Genomic DNA, 22,381 nt, shown 5'->3' with positions numbered 1-22,381 from the left:
AGCAAAGTATGCCAGATACATAAGAAAGGAGATCCTCTAAATTGTGCCAACTACAGAGGCATCAGTCTCCTTAACATTGCGTATAAGATCCTCTCTGCCGTATTATGTGAACGTCTTAAGGCCTTCGTCAACAACCTGGTTGGTCCTCATCAGTGTGGCTTCAGACCAGGAAAATCCACTATCGACCAAATATTCACACTACGGCAGATCTTGGAAAAAACCCAGAAACTTTAAATCGATACCCACCATCTCTTTATCGATTTTAAAGCCGCGTATGACAGCATCTATAGGGAAGAGCTCTACAGAGCAATGTCTAGTTGGCATCCCTGTCAAACTTATCCTTTTGTGCAGAATGACGATGGAAAATGAACGCTGCTCTATCAAGGTCGGAAAAGATCTTACCGATGCATTTGATGTCAAAAAAGGTTTTAGAGGCACAATCATCCAAAGGTCCATCCAATTACTCGGATACGCAGGTGATATTGACATAATTAGAAGATCAAAGCGTAATGTCAGTGGAGCGTTTTTGAGCATTGCGACGGAAGCGAAGAAGATGGATTTAGTGGTCAATGAGGGCAAGACCAAGCATATGCTGTCATCAAAAAAGGACACTGAACAACGACGACGTCTTGGACAAAACGTCATCATGGACAGCTATAACTTTGAGGTAGTTAGGGACTTTGTCTACCTAGGCACCGCTATTAACACAGACAACGACACCAGCGCTGAAATCAAACGAAGAATAACTCTTGTAAATAGCTGCTTCTTTGGACTTAGAAGGCAATTGAGAAGTAAAGTCCTATCTCGGGCATCTAAAATCACCATCTATAGGATACTCATCATCCCGGTTCTCATTTATGGCACTGAGGCCTGGACCCTGTCAAAAAAAGATGAGAGCGTCTTAGGATGCTTCGAGAGAAAAATTTTTCAGGTGATTTTCGGTCCCATACGCATAGATGGAGAATGGAGGAGAAGATATAACGACGAACTGTACGGGCTGTACAGCGACACTGACCTAGTTAGCAGAACTTAAGTCCAACGGATTAAATGGCTAGGTCATGTAGACCGAAGGTATTCGAATCCAATCACGAGGGACGGCACAGTAGAGGAAGACCGAGACTCATGTTGTGGGAGAGAACCTCAACTAACTTGGCGTGCGAAACTGGAGACAGCTAGCTAGGGACCGAGCTGGCGGGAGACACATGTTGGTTGAGGCCCAGGTCCACCCCGGACTGTAGCGCCACCTTAAGTAAGTAAGTAAGAATCAGAAAACAGATTCTTTACAAACAAATGAATAATGATAATAATTTAGACAGAAACATATAAACAAAGGATTCTTAGGTGTGTTAACAAATTACCACAATTTGATGTCAAAACCCATACGAAAGAAACTCAAGTCTGTGGAAATTGGTCCGAATTTCAAGTTACTTATTATTGTAGTAGATTTTTTTAAGGGATTTTTTGTAAACCTTACTTTAATATTCCACTAACGTTTTGGTTTATTTCATAGCTTGTTTATTAATTTGACTTTATGTATGTAAACATTTCTTTGATTCTTATGTAGTGTAGTTTTGCTATCAATGAATGTGGTATTAGTCAATAGATTACTTGAATTCCTATTTACCTATTAACCTACACATTAACAATCCTTAAATATCTAGAAACAAGTAAAAATTGTCTTTTACTAGTACTTTTAAACATAACGTCTGAAGGAAACACCACCTAAAGTAACATGACTTCCATAAAAACCCATCTAAATCGTTGATTAGCAACAAAATATCGATATTCAAATCAAACAGACTTTTCTTATGTCAAAAACAACTCTCACCAAAAACACTCTAGTAAAGATATAAATCCTTCGTACGTATCACCCTCCAAAACCCATTTGTTTACATTGTTGTATTTGTAATGTGGACGAACTCAACGAGAAAAATTGACGTGTTTTCACGCATACATAGACACACTTACTGAGGTTTTTGGGGAAATTTAATAAATTAGAGGAGAAATTACACGCATACTATGAAAAAGTTTATGAGGCTGATTTCCGGTTTAGCTTGTAGGCAAACCAAGATGTCTACCGGGGATTTATATCTTTATATAGAGTGTTTTTGACTCTCACTTTTCTCTTCATTTTCTTTCACTACTTGTCCAAGTTCAAACTTCAACAAACAAAAACGGAAGAAAAAGTTAAAGAAGTCAACAATAATTATTAATTAATTCATAATACAAGATTAATATTGTTGTTAAATTAATTTAATTCTGTGAGTCTGGTCATCGTCTCGTCGAGTTTCATTTTTGTTTTAATTTTCATTAAAGTGAACCTTATTTTATCCAGACACCTTCAATCATTCTAAAAATGGATTATACGGTAATAGTTTGTTAATAGTTCTCTAAGTTTTAATGCAAATTTTACATTAATTTACGTAGTTTCCATTTGAATTGTTAATTTATGTTCATATCTAAATTATTACTTGAATGTCTTAAGTTGACCCTTTTAATGGCTCAACGATCTTAGTTACTATGTAGGTACCTACGCAATACCTACCTAAAACTAGCCAATAGGAATGTATCTAAAATTAAGAAACTTTGTATAGTTATTACTTTAAATTAAATAATAAGTATATACGAATAGAGATTCCATTAGTGTTATGTAAAATTAAGTGTTAATTAAGCAACTTGTGGTTTACAAAGTTAAATTTCTTGTTTACACGTTACGAAACATAAAGCCGTAATTTATATTTGGATATTTTTTAAATTGGCGGAGAAAGAATTACATTTTAATCCAATTAGATTATACTTAATTGGTACATTGTTGGCATAAGAAAGTTTTAGGAATATAGATACACATTAATAAATGATGGGCTTAACCGCTTAATACATATTCAAAGGTGTGTCTTTTATTTGATTATGTTCCATTTAAAATAGGTTTATCTTTATTTCCCTCTGAACTGCCATTCAACACGATTCAAAATAAAAAATCAAACATAAATCCAAATGAGTCATCACTATTTTCACAAACCAAAACATTGAAAAGTCATTTGGTTATTTTAAGCTTTAAATGTAAACAATTTGGAAAAACAAACCAAAGTTTAAATTAGTAGATGATAAGGTTTAGGTAACTACATAATTTAGATAAGACATACAAATCATTTTAGTACGACTATTTAACTCAACTATACATAAATAAATGTTATACTTCACATAGCCTAAACCAACTATAGTCCCAGCATCGCCGTTCGATCCTGCTGCCGATGGCCAAGCTCTTCGAACCGCCATGAAAGGTTTTGGTACCGATGAACAGGCCATCATTGACATTTTAACCGCTCGCTCAAACTCTCAGCGTCAGGAGATCAAAGCCTACTTCCTACATGAATATGGTCGTGATTTGATTGATGATTTGAAAAGTGAATTAGGAGGTAAATTCGAAGATGTCATCATTGGTCTAATGATGCCACCAGTCGAGTATCTTTGCAAACAACTTCACAAGTCAATGGAAGGTTTGGGTACAAATGAAGAATCTCTTGTGGAAATTCTTTGTACCAAATCCAACGAAGAAATGGCTGAAATAGTGAAAGCCTACGAAGATAAATACGACCGTCCATTGGCTGAGCATATGTGTAGTGAGACATCGGGTCATTTTAGACGTTTATTAACTCTCATTGTGACGGGTGTTCGTAATCCAGCCGGAACTGTTGATCCAGATAAGGCTAAAGAACAAGCTGAAGCCCTTTATGCTGCTGGTGAAGCGAAATTGGGCACCGACGAAGAGGTATTCAATCGTATTATGGCACATGAGAGTTTTGCCCAGTTGCGATTGATTTTTGAGGAGTACAAGCAGATCTCCGGCATGACTTTGGAACAAGCTATTAAGCATGAGATGAGTGGTGAATTGCATGAAGCAATGATGGCTATTGGTAAGATTTATTCTATTCTTTCAAAGAATTGACTTTAATTTAATTGAGTTTTTAGTTGAATGTGCTCAATCGCCTCCTGCATTCTTTGCCAATCGTTTATTCAAAGCAATGGACGGTGCTGGCACAGATGACCGAACACTGATCCGCATAATTATCAGTCGATCCGAGATCGATTTGGGCAATATTAAGGATGAATTTGAACGATTGTACAATAGGACTTTAGTCAGTGCTGTTAAGGTAAATACTCTTAAAAAATTGATTTGAATGTCTAAACAAAAATATTTTTATTTCAGTCCGAGACATCTGGCGACTACAAACGGGCGCTTTGTGCTCTTATTGGAGGCGCATAAATTGCGTATAAGAATTTCTTGTTTTTTTTTTAATTATGTATCTCATTGTCCTTTAATTATCTGTGAATCTCTCCAACTTGAAGTACCCTGCATAGAAAGTGCCTAACTCAAAAAATAGATATATTTACATTTTTATGTTAATTTTTGTTTACACTCTCTTTTTTTACCATTCCTAAATGTGCTTTAAAATAAACATACAGTTTCTCTCAGAATAAACAATAAAACATGTTTTCAAGTATGCTTTACAAGTTGTCATTTATTACTCTAGGGATAATAGGATGTGGTACCCTACGGACCCATTTCGAGTATCATTACACCACAAAATAAGCATAGAAAACGACAAGTAAAAAAAACTGTTGGACTTAATAGAACCTATTGTTGAAATGACTGGAGAAATCTGTCTCAAAGTCTTGAAAAAGTCTACAAATACTGAATAAAAATAATCTGCAATAAAAAATAGAAAATGCCACTTTATTGTTCTTAGCCCAATTTAGTAAATTTGTTCATAACAATTATGGAGATTAATTTATAACTTAGAAAATATTGGTTTTTCTCCTTTAGTTAGCTGAGCCATTGTTGCATTGACAAAGTCTTCACTTTGCAAGTAAAGCTTGTTCATTTCACGCTGTAAAAATAAAAAGTTTTTAGAAAAATATTTAATTGATGAGGTACCGTATTAAATAACTCACAATCTGATCCAAGCCTTCTTGGTTAGGACGATCGAAAGAGTAAATGATGTTCTTTTTTGTTGCCTGAACAGCAATAGGACTCTTGCTGGCTAAATCTTCAGCTAATGCTAGAGCAGATGTAATCATTGCATCTTTATTATCAAAAACCTAGTTAACAGTTTAATTCGTTAGTCAGATTCAAATTCAAAAGAAAATTAATTTAAATGACTTACTTGGCTTACTAGACCACAGCTTTTAGCTTCATCTGAAAGAAACTTTCTACCAGTTAGACAAAGTTCTCTGGCTAGACTCTGACTGTTGATGACTTTTGGGAAACGCTGTAATGTACCCACATCAGCAGCCATTCCGATTTCGACTTCTTTCACCTGAAATAATGCGTCTTTTGTGCAATAACGAATGTCGGAGGCTGTAATGAGATCAACTCCAGCACCAATGCAGGCCGAATGTACAGCACTAATCACAGGTTTATTGCAGACTTCCAGAGAAGATATGGAATCCTTTTTAAAATATGTAGGTATTATTTTTATTTTGTTTTTGTTAAGTAACGAATTGTTTTTACCTGATATAATTTGATAAGCTTCTCCAAGGCACATCCTTTGCGTGAGACTTCGTCAATTTCAGAAAGTTCTTGAGCTAATTTCATCATGTCATTTAAATCAATACCTTCAATAATTAATTAAATGATTTAAGTATGTGAATTTTAAAACGAAAAACAGCCTGTCTCACCCGCAGTGAAGTGTTTACCCTCGGCCGAAATGACTATAGCACGACAATCGGGATTGATACTCAATGATTCAAAGCAATCCTTGATGTCCCTAGAAATTTAATGATACTATCAAGACAGCTGAATACCGTTGAGACAATTCAAGTATACTTACACCCACATCTGCTTATTGATAGCATTATACTTGTCCGGGCGATTTAATTGGACATGATACACAAATGGTTTAGGAACAGCAATCGATAGAGATTTGAAATTATTTTCAGTACTTGATGTGGGTATTATTTTGGAACTCATTGTTCTAAAAATTGGAGAAGCTAGGAATATACGAAATAGAATTAACAGGTTTGTTGAACTTAATCGGACTTTGAACTCAAGTTTATAGGTCAGTATTTCTTTAATATTATTTAAAATTTTCTTACTTACAAACTAGGTTTCTAGAAATAACTTTAGTGGATAGAATGGTTTTTAAAGACATTTGTAAAGTGTGAATAAATGAATAATTTATTTAAAAAATTAAATGCTATTTCTCCTAAATACAAAACAACAGAAAATAGGAAAAATAATCACTTCAAAAAGTCAAAAACATATGTGTGGCGTGTTCAGAGACCTGAGTTTTGTTTAAGGTTTCTGAATGATTCCTTATACTACGTTTCCACCAGGCACTACATCGAGATTTAGCTAGATTTGTCACAAATCTCCTTGAAATCTCACAGATTTCACGAAAGAAATTTTAATCTCCTCAAATGAAGATTTTAAATAAAATTCATTGAAATCTACTTGGAAACATTAGTTTGTCAAATCAAAAAAACTTTTGTTTCGGAGAATAATTGTTGAACCGACCCATTTAAACGCCAATTTTGTTTATTGACAGATGGAAATGTCAACAAAAACTATCTGCCTCACCATATGATTCAAATAGCCTTTCCACACCAAACTGAAAACCCGGTTTTCGGCGAAAAGTTTTCGAAAACTCATAAAGTGTTCACACCGAGTATTTACAAGTTTTCGTTTGACATTTCCATTATTTTGATACTAATTGTCAAATTTTGTATAAATAGTATATTTTTAATTTAAAATTGGTTTGATTTCCATACATACAAAGAAAATGGAACAAAGTTCCTGCTCAACTTCATATCATTATCTCAAGGCTGTACCATGACCAGAAAACGTCAGCGTTTTATTTTGAAAATGTTGAAAATGAAAAAAAATAAGAGTATGATTGATGCAATTGAGAATCATCATCGCCAAAGAAGCATGTGGGCAAAGGTAATCTTCCATAATACCATTTACCTCTAAATTATAAAAACAAACTTTCTACCTCAATGTCAGATACGTACAAGCACTTTTTGGAAACACGAAGTCTTAGAAAACAATGATGAGTTTTTTAAACATAATTTTAGAATGAGCCGTGAAACATTCGACATATTGTGCAATGAGCTGAAAAATCTAGAAATGCACGATACCAACATTAGAAAGTGCATACCTTTGAAAAAAAGAACAGCCATTGCAATATATACGCTTGGGTCGTCTGCTGAATACAGGACAGTTGCAGCTATCTTTGGCGTTGGCACATCCACAGTAGGCATGATCTTAAAAGAGAAGTTTGGCTTGTTCTAAAACCAAAATACTTTTGTGCCTAACCACTCACAGAACAAACTATAAAAAAAATGTGAGTGGTTTTGAAAAACTTGGTTTCCCTCAGTGTTTTGGAGCTATTGGTATAGTATAGATTCAAGAATCTCTCAAACCAATGCGAAATGTTGAAGAAGACAAAACAACACGTTGTTGTTGTTTAGTAGTCGTATTGAATGTTTCGTATTGGTTTGGAAGAGTCATTTTTGTACTCTTAATTACTTTTTTTTATAATTTTCAATTTTACTGAAGATGGGTGCCATATTGAGATCCAAGCCCCAGCTCTGGATTCTGTAGATTACTATAATTATAAGGGATGGCATTCAACTGTATTGCTAGCTGTGGTTGTTTATCGGTAAATCCGATTTTTTGCTCTTACAAAAATAGTCCTAATAATTATTCCTATTCATAGTTACAGATTTCTTTTCATAAATGTAGGAGCTTCAGGTCGCTGTAATGATTCCCAAATATACGAAGATTCTTATGTAAGACAACAGCATCGGCAACCTATTCTAAAGGAAATGCCAAAAAATGTATGTGGTGTGGATGTTCCTGTAGTCCTAATTGGAGACTCAGCTTTCAGGTTTTCTGAATCCTTAATGAAACCATGTCCTTTTTGTACCGCAGCGACGGCAGAAGAAAAGAACTTCAACTACTCTCTTTCAAAATGTCGAAGAGTAGTTGAAAACTGTTTTGGACATTTGAAAGCAAGATTTAGAAGAATTGGAAAGGCTCTTGATAACCGTATTGACAACAGTACCTTGATTATAAAAGCATGCTGTGTCTTACATAATTTTATGAATGTCAATATCGATGAAATAAACCTTTAATGGTTGCAGAATACAAACAATAATCCGCAAGGACAACAACCAGAACATTCAACGCAGATAGATAATTTGAGAAGTTCACCTTGAATCATACGAAATGCCATCAGCATGCATTTAGGTAAGTAATTTTATATGTGCTGTTCGAGTGAAGCCTCATAGCTCAAAAAATACATACATAAAGGGTATTCACGATCCGATGTAACTGGTCTAGTATCATTGCAAAAGTGTAAAATTCAAAAATGTTCTTGCTCTAAAACAACAACACTGCCTTAAATTCCCATGTAAAAGTATTTTCAACATTTTTTTAATCTCAAAAATAAGTTGAAACAATTTTTAGATGGAAATTTTTTGAAATAATTTTTTGAATTTAATAGAGTTTACGGAATCAGTTAGCAGACATAAATTAAAACTCCGAACCGTTTGAACCATCCCAATGAAGAGAGTAGTTATGAAATGACGGTGGGTAACACTTTTAAAAATTTTGTATGATTTTCATTCGAAATTCTTGGAAGTGTTACATACAAACCCCTGTCATTTCAAAACTACTCTCTTCATTGAGATGGTTCAGACGGTTCTGAGTTCTAATTTATGTCACCTAAGTGTTTCTTCCAACCATTTTCATTTTAAAGAATGATTTGAAGGAAATAAATCCACCTGTTTTTGCTGGATATCCATTCAACCATGCTTTGAAATTCCCACAGAATGCCTGAAGCGTATAAAATTTCTCGTTGAATTTTTTTGACTCTTCAAGGAAATCTTTAAAAAGAGTTACTTTTTCTTCTTCCAACGCAAAGTTCCTCTCCTCCCATTGCTTGCAATCTCTGATAAATTCATCCATCGTAAATTTAAAACAATAAACAACTCGAAAACGAAAGAAATTAAAAACGAAATAAAATGCAAGTATACAAAAATAATAAATACATAGGTACAAGAATATAATAAAACTAATTACTTACAGATGATGAGTGAACAAAAACAAAAAACAACGAAAAACCTGGGCGGCGGAGGATGAAACGGTTTTGTTGGAATTGTGGGTGGACAAACAGGCTGAATTGATCGGCCAGAGAAAAAACTCTCACGTTTATAAGAAAATGGCAGAGATTTTGGTAGGATATACTCCAGAAGAAATAAAAGTGAAAATTCACAACTTATCAAATCGGTATAAGTAAAGTTCTTTTTTTGTTTAGAATTTATTATTAAATTCTTTTCACTAACAGCAAGGAAAAGAAATTGGTTAGCCCTTCTGGAGGTTCTCCGTCTCAATAGGGAAAAAGAACCCTGAGTAACCTTGAAAATCTACAAGAGGACAACCTTATATGTAAAACAATATAACTACTTAAAAAAAATCATTTTGTTAAAATTTATTATGTATTGCAGAATCAATTTACTCCACTCAAGATTCATCTCAAAACTCATTGTCGGAGATGTTTTCCGCTCCTGCCACTGCCGTTGTTCCGTCTGCTGCTTCGTCCGTTTCCACTACTCCTGCTGCATTATCCAGTCCGGGTGTTCCTTGTTCATCAAATTCAAAAGCTGGAAAAAAGAGGAAGAGAGTTCAATGGGATAAGGAATTTCAAAAGCAGGATGAAATAATATTGGAAAATTTAAAGCTTATAAGAGAAAATGATGAGAAATTAATTTTGATTTAGGAGAAGAGAAACGTAATACTAGAAAAAATTGCGAATCTCTTCAACAAGATGTTGCACTTATCAAACGTGCTATATTGAATTAATACATTTATGTTATTTATGTATGTATGCAATTTATGTTTATTTTTTTAAGTTCTTGATTTTGTTATGTTTTTTGTACCTACATACATATTTATGAATTAAAATAATGAATTAAAAAGCAAAGAATATAAACAAAATAAATGTTTTACTTTAATAAATGGGGTGTGTGAAAACTTCTTGTCGGCTTTCTTAATGCTTTTGTTATTAAAACAAAGACATTTAATTTTTGAAGAAGATTTGATTGTCGTCTGAAGTATTTGGAATGGTGGGACACAGAAAATAATTAAATTAAATTTATTAGTTACAAACTTTCGCAGATCGGTGTTTCAACCAGATTTGTACATGTCATCAAAAATATGTATACAAACACAGAAGCTAACGTCTGGGATGGAGCGCATTTTTCTGAATGGTTTAGTACTGATTCTGGTGTCAAACAAGGATGTCCGCTTAGTGCACTTTTATTTTCACTATTCATTAATGACATAGTTAACGACTTACCTGGAGGAATTAGAATAGCCGGAATCCGGATAAATGCTTTACTTTATGCTGACGACATGGTCATACTATCGGAATCGAAAGAAAATCTTCAATTGATGATAAACTGACTGTCATGCATACTGTGATAAATGGGAATTAGAAATCAATACAGAAAAATCAAAAATAATGATCTTTTCGCGATCCAATCGGACTGAAGTTGGAAGTAATTGGAAGTACAACGGAAGAAGTTTGGAGGTGACAAACGAATATAGATATCTTGGAGTGAACCTCAACCCACGACTGAATTTTAGTAAGTACCTTGACATTAAAGCCTAAACATCACAAAGTCTAATAAACTTAACATGGAAAAGGATCTTCTCGAACAACCTTGTATATTTGTCTACCAAATACCAAATTTTTAATTCAGTTGTGAAGTCCACTTTATGTTATGCAGCTCAAGTTTGGGGGATGGAAGAGTATGAGGAAATTGAGAGATTTCAGAGGAGTTTCATCAAAAAAATGTTCAACCTACCAATCAACACGCCGAACTATGCGATCTACTTGGAAAATGGGTTACCAAAATTATTTACAAGCACATTAAAACTACAAGCGGATTATATTATTAAAGTCTTAGGTTTCCCAGATGAGCGACTAAGCAAAATAATGCTGCTTTACGAAATAAGGAACAAAGACTGGTGGTATGACAAATGGCAACGAATTGCCTCTTCATTTGGTGAAGATATGCAAATTAATACAAGTAACATTCTTGGTGTTAAGGAAAAAATATATAAAATTATCCAGCTTAATGAAGACTCGGTTCGGAATCAATTTATAAAAGCAGCTATTGAATCAGAAAGTCGAATATTATATAGCCAGTTACAATTTAATCTAAGTAATAATAACTATTTCAATGAATCTTTAAGCTACAAAGATATTTCTTTGATTTTCAAATCTGCAATCATAAATCCAAAGAAGACTGCTTCCATTTTATAAGCGTATGTCCAATTTTCAGATACAAGAGATTCTCATATTTTAAAAAATTCTCTCTCACTCTACAAGAGACAATTCTAATATTGAATGGACTAGAATGGAACAATCTTGTCAACTATCTGAAGGAAATTTGCAGATTTAGAAAATTGATTGTGAGTGAATATGATTAAACCAGTAGTTGTATATATGTATGTAAGAATCAATATATAATTAAAACTGAAATTTAAAACAAAGTTTACCAATGTTATAAAAATTTAAGTTGCTAGTCGAGCTGACGGCAAAGCCAAAGCTTTTAAATTCAAAAACAAATGATTATGTATTTATTTTAAAAACTGTTAATAAATGAATTACTTACTTTCTTACTTACTTACTTACTTAGTAAACTCTGGCTGTTTTTCACATTAATTTCCTTTGAATGTTGTTTCCAATGGTTATTAATTTCATCATTATGGACATTCAAAAAATTGTGCAGTACGCAACAAGATTTTATGATAAGGTTGGTGTTTTCAATTTGATTGTCTAGCTACCAAAATCTTTATTAAGCACTGCAGGTGTTTTTTTCTATAAAAGTGAATTCTCCTGTCCAAAGCACCCACTACTACTTTCAAATTGTTGAGAAGAATCAATTGACGAGATACTAAAAGTTTTAAATTACTCATTCTTTTTTAAAGAAATTAACAATTCATAATTAAAAAATATTAAATTATCAATCAATAAAATCAATAAAAATTTCATATTTTGTTTTCTTTTCGAAAGGAGAATAATTTGACGTTTGGTTGTTATGACAGTAACCAAACGTCAAATTAATCTCCTTTTCTTTGGTAGAAACACCTTATTACAATCAAGAGGTATGTTCGCTTAATATGCATCGAGTCTTAAAGCCTTTTCAAACCAAGTCCAAGACCGACTTTTCGGCAAAAATCTTTTGAAAACGAGAAAACCGGTTTTTTAAATCGTCATTCCGCAAATGCCTAGCCATAAATTTTTCTCCATGATTTATTTATTCTCGAACGTGTCTATATTTTGCTGCCAACACCGAACTGTAGGATCTATAGAGTGGGCCATCCAGAAGTGTACTTTTAAAAAGTCAATTTTTTGACTCTGAGTGCTTATTTGATATGTTGGTAGAAAGTCAATACCATTCTTTTGTGGAACAAAGTTACTTTATACTTTAATAATGTTGGAAAATATTGAAAATTTATTTCCAAATTGATTGCTGCGTAGCCCAAACAGTGCATTTTTCGAAAATGATATAAAGCACTCACGATGCCTGTTGAACTCCATCTCCAGTTTATGCAAAAATTTCGTGAGACTGATATTCTAGTGAACATCATTACAGTTGAGAGTTAAGCTGCTGACCCGAGAGTGTGAGGTTCAATTAACGAACATGAAAGTTTTTTGAAAAGGCGAATGTCAGGGGGCATGTAAGAACAAACCAAATTGCTTTACCTGGAGCTTAGATAACCCGCAAGCAATTCATCCTCAGAAATCTAGCAAACATATGAACACGTCTCAGAAGTGACATTCTTAAAAAAGACACCGCAAAACCAAAATATCAACAAATCACGTGAACACCTTTTGAAAACAGATAAGACACTTCCATCAAGATACAAAAACACTCTACTTATATAAAAACACTCGTATAGTGTTTTTCTCAATATACTATCCATGAAAAAGCAGTCAATGATCTTCAAACAGTTAGTAAAACTAGTTAAGTTCCAGCGCATAATGGCCGCCAATTATTCATCAACATCGTCTGCCGAGGTTCCATTGCGATTTGTGCAATTCATTCGTAAAAACGAATCCAATAAGCTTTTAGGTGTTTTATCCAATGATGGCGAAACACTTCACCCACTCCCAGAAGGAACCTGCCAAAACGATATGATTAATTTAATCAAGCAGGATACCAAAGTTCTTCTGAAAAAATTACAATCACTGCCATCAGAACAATTGTGTTCAGACATTGAACTCTTGCCGCCTGTCACCAATCCGGAGAAAATTGTTTGCATTGGCCTGAACTATCTGGATCATTGTTTGGAGCAACACAAAGCGAAACCAAAAGAGCCAATGTTTTTTAGTAAGTTTGCCAGCACTCTTATCGGCCATGGTGGTAATGTTATAGCTCACAACATTTCCAATGTAAGTTTGTTGGTTGATTTTGAAAATTTGTGTTAATCTGTGGTGATTTAGAAAATCGATTTCGAAGTGGAGTTAGCAGTAATCATTGGCAAGGAAGCGAAAAACGTTTCCAAAGAAAACGCTATGGATTATGTTTTTGGTTATTCTGTGGCGCAGGATATTTCAGCTAGAGACTGGCAAAAAGAACGAAATGGAGGACAGTTTTTGATTGGCAAGTCTATGGATACATTCTGCCCACTGGGACCAGCTATCGTCCACAAAAGCTTAGTGAACGATCCACATCACCTTCAGATGATAACTCGAATAAATGGGATAGAAAAACAGAATGGAAACACCATGGATATGATTTACGAAATCGATGACATTATTCATGAATTAACAAAGTAGATTTTCTTCAATAATTCATAACAATAAGGAGTCAATAATATTCCTCTCTTTTCAGGAGCATAACTCTAAAGCCTGGTGATGTTATTTTAACTGGAACCCCCGCTGGTGTTGGAATGTATAGAAATCCACCAGAATATCTTAAGCCTGGCGATACGATTGAGAGTGAAATTGAATGTGTAGGAAAACTTTTTAACAAAGTTGTTGCGGATGAGTGCATTTAATTCTTATCATCCCAATTTGTTTTTGTGTACTATTAAAATATGTTATTAAATTGAAATAAATGTCTAAATTTCATGTTTATATCGTTAAATTAATTTGTTTGTTTATTTTGTATATACATATATAAAAAGATAGGTAGATTATTTGATAACCGTTTATCATATTTTATTAATTTAGAAACCATCTTGTTTTTATCTCTTATTAATTTATTTTTTAATTAGTGAGATAAAATTATTTCGTTGCAAATATAATGAAAGTATTTTATAGATAATAATCGGCTTTATTATAAAAAGAATATGCAAAAGTTCGCAGTACGTAACTATGGACAGAATTCGGATCTAAAAAAAAAGTTATTTTATTTATTAAGTTAAGAATAGAGCTTAATAATTTCATGTGAATATTCCATAAAGCCGATTGCAAATTTTGGTAGTATTAATGTAAGCGGGCGTGGGCGTCAAGTTATGCCACATCATAGTCTGGCTGGCAGGTTTTTCTCTCATCGTTTAGCTGGAACGAAATGTTGAAAATATGCACGTTTCAGTAGTAATATTAGTCTTACTTTCAGCCATTGAACCAACAAGATAAATGCAACATCTTTGAAAGAACATGGATTATGCACCATGTTTGATGTAACATGTTCTATGCAATGCGTTTGATGCTTAACGTCCGGTATAACATATGTGTTGGGACATACATACATTGGGGAGGATCAGGCAACATAAAGCAAGTTTCTAGTATCCGATTGGCCAGCTGCCAAAAAAGTTGGAAAGTTGACTGGAAAGTTAGTCAAGAAAACTCTCCCTAACTATCAAGTCAAGTCTACTTCTGTCAAAATGACAGATGTTTTTTTTTTTTTGTCATTCAACTGAAAGCTGAACTTTATTACTCTAAGTTTTTATGCTGACGATATAGTCTTCCTGACGGTAAACCATGCGCAAAGTGCGGAACTTATCAATTAATTTATCAAAGTCGGAAAAAATGATATTTAGAACCGGTGGTGGATGGAGATACTCTTGAATGGAATAATGGACTTATCAGGAAGAACAGTAGAAATAGTTAAGGAATATATGTAAGTATCTGGGTGTATTGATTACCTCCAACCTGAATCTCGATAGACACCTCCGAGCAAAAGTAGCGGAAGTTAAGCGTACAATGTGTACCGTGGTTCAATGCAATGGAAAAGTTCCTCCGTTTTTTCTATAAGCTGCACCTTGAAACAAGAGCATGCCCCCTTTTAATGGATACTCTCAAATTACACTTTAATTAAGAATTATGGCAAGGATAATGGAAATGTAAGAAAACAGGATTCCGAGGATTAACTTTAGGAGCATTCGTAAGTTAGTGGTATAAAATGGTGAACGATTGTTCAACAACTTTTTCAGTATCAACTAAAGATAACCTTTCTTCGCTGGATTCGAAATTTGATGATTTGTAGATGAAAATCGAAAACAGAATATACGATCAGTTAACTGAGGAAGTGGAATCATTATTATATAGGGGTTATTATAGTAAAGTTAACCACTTTATGGAAAAAAAGGCCTACTTCTTGGTCAAGCAAACTATGCGCAAAATCAATACAATCTTCAAAGACAGAGGTAAACTCCTCAGTTTAAACTTTATTCCTCACCATCACATCTATGAAGTGATGTTTTCAAGCGAGGAGGACATGAAGTCGTGTTCTATTCTTTGCGAGTTTGTTTAATTGTAAAAGAATTCCGCAAGAGATACTTTGGAATTGATGTATTCAATTTAGAAGTAACCATCAAATTTATGAATGGAGAACGAAGGTGAAAGGTATAATAAAATTCATTTTTGAAAACCATAAACTAGATTTACTTACTTAAGGTGGCGCTACAGTCCGGGCGGACCTGGGCCTCAACCAACATGCATCTACAGCCAACTCGGTCCCTAGCTAGCTATCTCCAGTTTCGCACGCCAAGTTGGTTGAGGTTCTCTCCCACCACATGAGTCGCGGTCTTCCTCTGCTGCGCCGTCCTTTGGGATTGGATTCGAAGACCTCCCGGGCTGCTAACTAGGTCAATGTCGCTGTACAGCCCGTACAGTTCCTCGTTATATCTTCTCCTCTATTCTCCAGCTATGCGTACTGGACCAAAAATCACCCGAAGAATTTTTCTCTCGAAGCATCCTAAGACGCTCTCATCTTTCTTTGACAGGGTTTAGGCCTCAGCACCATAAATGAGAACCGGGATGATGAGTGTCTTATAGATGGTGATTTTAGATGCTCGAGAGAGGACTTTACTTCTCAATTGCCTTCGATAGTGGACTTTCCTGGTTTGAAGCCACACTGATAAGGACCTATCAGGTTGTTGACCAACGGCTTCAGACGTTCACATAATACGGAAGAGGATCTTATACGCAATGTTGAGGAGACTGATGCCTCTGTAGTTGACGCAATTTAGAGGATCTCCTTTCTTATGTATCGGGCATACTATGCTGAGATTCCATTCATCGGGCATGCTTTCTTCATACCATATTTTGCAGATGAGTTGGTGCATGCTCCCTACCAAGTCATCACCTGCTGCTTTGAATAGTTCGGCAGCGATGCCGTCAGCTCCAGCAGATTTGTTTGACTTAAGTTTCGATATAGCTATCTTCACTTCTTCAAGGTCGGGTAGGCGGAATTGTTGATCTGCGTCGCCGAGGTTGAGCGGTTCTGTCTCTCTTACAGCGGAATTCAGTTCGTCATCGCCGTTATATAATTATCCACATTATCAACATCGACTGCGGTTCTACTACGATGTTCCCCTGATCGTCTTTACAGGCTTCGGTTCGTGGCTGGTACCCTTGGGTGGTTTTTTTTTACCTTTTGGTAAAATTTACGAACCTCATTCCTGTTGTGACATCCCTCTATCTCCTCGATCGCGCGCTTCTCATGCTCTTTTTTTTCCATCTAAGAAGCCAGTGTTCCTCTCTCCTCTTCTGCTCGTAGAGCTCGCGAGCAGCTCTGGTTCTTTTGTGCAGCACCGTTTTGTATGCCTCCTGTTTCGCTGCGTGCGCTTGCCGGCATTCGTCGGCAAACCAGGGGTTTCGCTGTGGTGGCCGTGTGAAACCTAGGACTTCAGAGGCGGCATCTCCGATGGCTGCAAGGCAATATTTCCACTGGTTTTCAATGCATAATGCAGGAAGCATATGACTCCTTAAGAGGTTATTAGAGACTCGATCGGAAAAGGTCATGTCAGTCTCTTGCGATTGTAGCCGTCTAATCTTCTCACAGTTCTTCCTTGTTTTGGCTTGGATCGGGATATCCCTAGCCGTACCTTGGCTACAACGAGGTACTGGTCCAAGTATTTAAAATGTAAATATCAGTCTGGTAGACGACCATTGGCCAAACCATTCAAAGACTTAAGATAAACCTTAAAAGAAAATTTTGAACTGTATTAAAGTTTTGAAATCAATAAAACTAACTTAACCCTAACTACATTGTCTTACCCTTATTTACCGTTATTTTGACGGTTTATGCTTAAGTGAAATAGCCAGATGCATTCCTCCTCTTAAACAGTTCAACCGTGATACTCGCTAGTCGCACTTCTGTTAGCATACCCCCGAGCCACACTTTGGCCGTACCGTTTTCAGCAGTACTCTCAAACCTTCTTTCCTTTTCCTAATGCTCACACTGTGTCTCTTCATAATAAGGGTAGTAATATCCCCCTGATTGTTCACTTATTATAAAAGAACATGCTTACCCAAAATTTTCAATTCAAAATGTATGGTACCCATCAAACCTTACACCTCAGGGTTATTTTCATTTAAACTTGCATAAATTTCCTTTAGTGCACTGCTATATCGACTGAGAAAGAGTTAAAGTTTGAGAAGCTCTATAAATTTGCAAAAACTATTTTTAGTACAACCCTGTTTTATGCAAGATGCATTAAACAAATTTTAGCAACACCAACTGTCATTATTATCTGACACCGGTCAAAAATTCTTTGTTTGCAATTTATTCATAAATAATACAAAATTTTTAAAAAAATATACAAATTTTGGGTTTATTTTCAATAAAATTCTTCAAAATTTAACAGTTTTATTAAAACAACACAAACCTAGTATTATATCCCAAATAAAAATGGAAGTAAGTAAAGTTTTGCATAACTCGTAGTACTAACAAACATAAACATCAAAAAACAATAAATTATTAACTCGTGAAACAAAAATATAAATGTGTTTATTTTTCAGGATGAAATAGTTTCTTGTTTGCCTAAAAATAGTGAGAGTATCGATTTCCAAGGTTGGAATATTTCATATGAAAAGTCACACATTCTAAAAAGTGTTTGTGCAAATGGCAAAGAATGTTGCCCCGAAAATAGTCCCACTTGTTGTGAACTTTGCACGTAAGTCTCAAATTATCATAACAAGGACATGCTCAAGAGTAACCTTTCATATTATGTACTTTTAGCTATCGTTATGCCTTGGAACTACCTCATTTGCCTGATATGGTATTCCACAAGAATAGACTGACTCTCATTTATTCAAATGGCGCACAATTGGAATTCAAACCTATGGACGCCTTGAATTTGGTTGAAAATGGAAAACAACCTTTACAGGTAGCGTGTGCTGAGGAATGGCAAGAAAGCAGGTATGTTAAATTATCGATTAAATTCAAAAAATATAATTTGGTTCGTACTTCGCTTTGCAGGTCTGGTCATCTGTTGGAAGAAAAATTCAAACCATTCGATTGGACATTTTCAACCACGTATCAGGGAACTCTCAACGATAAGATCCGTGTTGAGGAGACAGACTTAAAATTGGACATATTCAAGTTGATGCAAAAGGAGAGAATTCTCTTCTATCATGAATTAACTTTGTTCGAAGATGAATTGCATGACAATGGGATTTCGTCGTGCTCCGTGAAGATTGTAAGTGATATCGTAATAACCTAAAATAACGGTACTTACTCTAGCTAACAAATAACTTATACATTTCACTTATTTTTTAAATTTTGTTTACAGCGCGTAATGCCATCTGGGTTTTTCGTCCTTCTACGTTATTTCCTGCGTGTAGATAATGTCATGCTCAAAATAAACGACACGCGTTTCCACTATGAAATCGAGAAAGATTTCATATTAAAAGAGTACACAGCTCGAGAGGCAAAGTATGATGAACTCAAGACCGTAAGTTACAAAAATATACAACCCACACACTTAAGGTATATTTAATTTTTATAGGTTCCACCTGCATTATTCACAATGCCCCATGAGATTGAGAAATATCTACCAATTAAGACGAAAAAAACGTTCAAATTATATTTTAAGTAGAATCCGTAACAAATAAAAACAAAAATTACATCGCTGCCGCTTTGAAAAGAGTCTCACTCAAATTGCTATATTCATCGTGTTGTGACGAATACTCGATGGAATAAAAGTTGAATGTAAATTTAAATTGATTTTTATTTTGTTTCAATGGAGCATTTGGGTTAAGCGTTCTCGATTAACAGAATAAACGGTATGAGAAGCAAGCATATTTCTGTCGTTAAATGCCTTCTGCAGGTCCTTTAGAGTGATGAGGTTGCCCTTTTGTGGATACCTGTGAAGAACAACTCAATCAAAAAGTGTATTTAAACAAACAAAACCAAATTTACACTTCCTCGCAGGCAGAAAGGAATATTCCTTCGTCATTGGTGCGACGCATAAAGTTAGGGGAAGTTATTTCTTTATCCAACACCAATGGTCCATCGTCGATCTTTTGCCTTGTGACGGTATTTCTCAAGAATGGATCCTTTATCGGAGCCCCAACATCATAATAATACGATCCCTCCCCAGTGACTTTATAGTGCTTTCGCTTCATAATAATCGACGAGATGAGATTCTTCAGCAGAAACTGCACTGCAATGCACATATACTCGGCTACAGTGTCATCGACTTGCACCAAACCAATTTCCCAGACACCAATTTGAAATCTTCCATAGATAAAACCTGTATTGGGTAGGAAAAGTTCCTGCACACAATAGCGAGCGGATGGCATCATTTGCATTGTACTCTCGAAGCTGCTCGGCGGTCGAATGGGTTCCAAGGTATCCGGAGTGAGAAAGTCGAAGAAATCATAGGGTTCGAAGGTGGCTCGATCGTTGTGGGAGCGTGAGCTTCGTTTTCTTTTGCGACTCGATGATCGAGATGATGACGATGAATGTTGTCCACTATTCGAACTGGTGGTGACGAGTGGAGGTGGCGGTGGTGGTGTATTTATTGCACCAATTTTACACATAATCGCCGAAAATAATTCATTGTGTAAATGTAATTTATTCGTTGGGAGTAATTTCCGGGACTCTAAATCAAATTCGGTGTAATCGAGTTTGCGACGGAAGTAATTTTTCATTAGGCTCAGGTATTTTTGATAGTTATTGCCCAACGCAGTCATGAGAGCGTTTTTAGCTATCAACACTCGCTCATTTAAATCACTCATGTTTTTATTTTGTTTATAATAAAGTTTTTGTTTTGTTACAAAATTTCATATATTTTGCTCCGATGGTCTTTTCCTTTTGACATTTCAATTTTGACAGAATGATGGTGGGCGAGTTTTGGAAGATCTGATGTATTAGGTCTGTTTAGAATTGTTAAATATTCAACAAGTTTTGTTTGGAATTGAGGTAAGGTAGTTCTAGTAAAGTGTATATTAAAGGGTGGTATACACTTGTCATCGTTGAAAATTCGAATTCCAAACTTTCAGCGACATTATTGTCGATTTCAGTTGAGTAATCCAGAATTTTTATAATTCGGGATCGCAAGTGGACACTTTTTCACTATGTTTGGATTTTGTGATTTAAATAGCTGATTTGGAAAGTTTTGCAGCTTGCGAATCTTATTCCTACAGTTTGGTCTGTTACTCAAGCAAAACAAGAATGAAGATCTCAGGACAAAACAAGGTCTTTGAAATAGTCCCACAGAAAAAGTGCGTGTTTTTGAACAAATCTTGGCGGCTAATATGTCGTACGCTGATCTTTTAATATAACTTGCTCAGGTTTTCAAGCATCATTTAATGTTTTCTTTTTTCGAAAACTAACCCTAACTAAAAAGACCCTAGGGAACACTAGGAAACCGAGGAACCTAAAAAGCTGGGAAACCTTAGAACACAAGGAACCGAATTAATCGAGGAAATTTCGGAACATTAGAAACCCTAGGGTTAGGAATTTTGTTTTCATGTATTCATTCTTTGGCGAGTGCTTGCTTGGCTGGATTAGTCTACTTGTATTGTATTTTTCAGTTATCTACCAGGCGAGGAAGGGTTTTGAAATTTTGCTTTTTTTGATCGGGGAAGCAGTGTTGCCACATGTCAAATTTATCATGAATTATTTACCAAGGAAACTAAGAAGAAATTTTAATTTAACCATGGAAAATACCATCATTCAAACGCTTTGTTTAATTTTCAAGCGATCCAAAATGGGAAATTGAAAAAATTTAACTAACATGAGACAACAAATGATACCTGAATATGATGGGTGCCAAATGAGAGCGCAACCAACTTGAAACAATGAAATGAAAGACCCTTTACCAGGATGGGCCAAGAATATACGGAATAAATGTAATGATCAATCAAGATGTTTACTCTGCCTTCTTCTTAAAACCATACCGCTTTATGCAGATTGTGTAATGTCATTATATGACGATATGCCTATGCCCAGAAAGGAGACCCTCTAAACTGCGCCAACTACAGAGGCATCAGTCTCCTTAACATTGCGTATAAGATCCTCTCTGCCGTATTATGTGAACGTCTGAAGCCATTCGTCAACAACCTGATTGGTCCTTATCAGTGTGGCTTCAGGCCAGGAAAGTCCACTATCGACCAAATATTCACACTACGGCAGATCTTGGAAAAAAGAACCCAGGAGCTTCAAATCGATAATCACCATCTCTTTATCCATTGTAAAGCCGCGTATGACAGCATCTATAGGGAAGAGCTCTACCGAGGAATGTCTAGTTTTGGGCACACTGTCAAACGTTTGTGCAGAATGACGATGGAAAATGCACGCTGCTCTATCAAGGTCGGATAAGATCTTACCGATGCATTTGATGTCAAAAAAGGTTTTAGACAAGGCGATGCACTGTCATCCGACTTCTTCAACATCGTTCTGGAAAGAATTGTGCAAAACTCAAGTGTCAACACTAGATGCACAATTTTCCAAAGGTCCATCAAATTACTCGGATACGCAGATGATATTGACATAATTGGAAGATCTAAGTGTGATTCTAGTGGAGCGTTTTTGAGCATTGCGACGGAAGCGAAGAAGATGGGTTTAGTGGTCAATGAGGGCAAGACCAAGTATAAAAAGGACACTGAACGACGACGTCTTG

General features: G+C 35.3%; 5 protein-coding genes across 5 annotated transcripts; 3 read left to right on the top strand and 2 right to left on the bottom strand.

Annotated features, from left to right (window-relative positions):
• The first annotated feature begins 2,146 nt into the window (after positions 1-2,146).
• LOC129946446 (annexin B10) lies at positions 2,147-4,502 on the top strand. Its single transcript, XM_056056628.1, has 4 exons — positions 2,147-2,368; positions 3,206-3,914; positions 3,970-4,151; positions 4,208-4,502. The coding sequence occupies exons 1-4, from the start codon at positions 2,357-2,359 to the stop codon at positions 4,262-4,264; spliced, it is 960 nt and encodes a 319-aa protein (XP_055912603.1). The 5' UTR covers positions 2,147-2,356; the 3' UTR covers positions 4,265-4,502.
• A 212-nt stretch (positions 4,503-4,714) lies between these two features.
• On the bottom strand, positions 4,715-6,260 carry LOC129946447 (delta(3,5)-Delta(2,4)-dienoyl-CoA isomerase, mitochondrial). The gene is made up of 7 exons (XM_056056629.1): positions 6,101-6,260; positions 5,832-5,991; positions 5,680-5,768; positions 5,513-5,616; positions 5,166-5,450; positions 4,954-5,100; positions 4,715-4,889 (listed from the first exon to the last, which is right to left on the bottom strand). Exons 1-7 carry the CDS (start codon positions 6,150-6,152, stop codon positions 4,791-4,793), a joined length of 936 nt encoding a protein of 311 aa, XP_055912604.1. The 5' UTR covers positions 6,153-6,260; the 3' UTR covers positions 4,715-4,790.
• Positions 6,261-12,868: 6,608 nt separating this feature from the next.
• On the top strand, positions 12,869-14,173 carry LOC129945351 (fumarylacetoacetate hydrolase domain-containing protein 2). The gene is made up of 3 exons (XM_056055033.1): positions 12,869-13,472; positions 13,524-13,855; positions 13,915-14,173. The coding sequence occupies exons 1-3, from the start codon at positions 13,002-13,004 to the stop codon at positions 14,078-14,080; spliced, it is 969 nt and encodes a 322-aa protein (XP_055911008.1). The 5' UTR covers positions 12,869-13,001; the 3' UTR covers positions 14,081-14,173.
• A 3,823-nt stretch (positions 14,174-17,996) lies between these two features.
• Positions 17,997-19,479, top strand: LOC129947674 (TIP41-like protein). The gene is made up of 6 exons (XM_056058311.1): positions 17,997-18,168; positions 18,273-18,427; positions 18,493-18,672; positions 18,733-18,952; positions 19,046-19,207; positions 19,262-19,479. The coding sequence occupies exons 1-6, from the start codon at positions 18,163-18,165 to the stop codon at positions 19,349-19,351; spliced, it is 813 nt and encodes a 270-aa protein (XP_055914286.1). The 5' UTR covers positions 17,997-18,162; the 3' UTR covers positions 19,352-19,479.
• LOC129947673 (transcriptional adapter 1-like) lies at positions 19,466-20,583 on the bottom strand. The gene is made up of 2 exons (XM_056058309.1): positions 19,675-20,583; positions 19,466-19,619 (listed from the first exon to the last, which is right to left on the bottom strand). Exons 1-2 carry the CDS (start codon positions 20,493-20,495, stop codon positions 19,493-19,495), a joined length of 948 nt encoding a protein of 315 aa, XP_055914284.1. The 5' UTR covers positions 20,496-20,583; the 3' UTR covers positions 19,466-19,492.
• Between the last annotated feature and the right edge of the window lie 1,798 nt (positions 20,584-22,381).

The sequence above is a fragment of the Eupeodes corollae genome, chromosome 2, assembly GCF_945859685.1.
Source record: "Eupeodes corollae chromosome 2, idEupCoro1.1, whole genome shotgun sequence".
Lineage (NCBI taxonomy): Eukaryota > Metazoa > Arthropoda > Insecta > Diptera > Syrphidae > Eupeodes > Eupeodes corollae.
The sequence above is the reverse complement of the archived record's forward strand: the minus strand, read 5'-3'. Positions and strand labels throughout refer to the sequence as shown.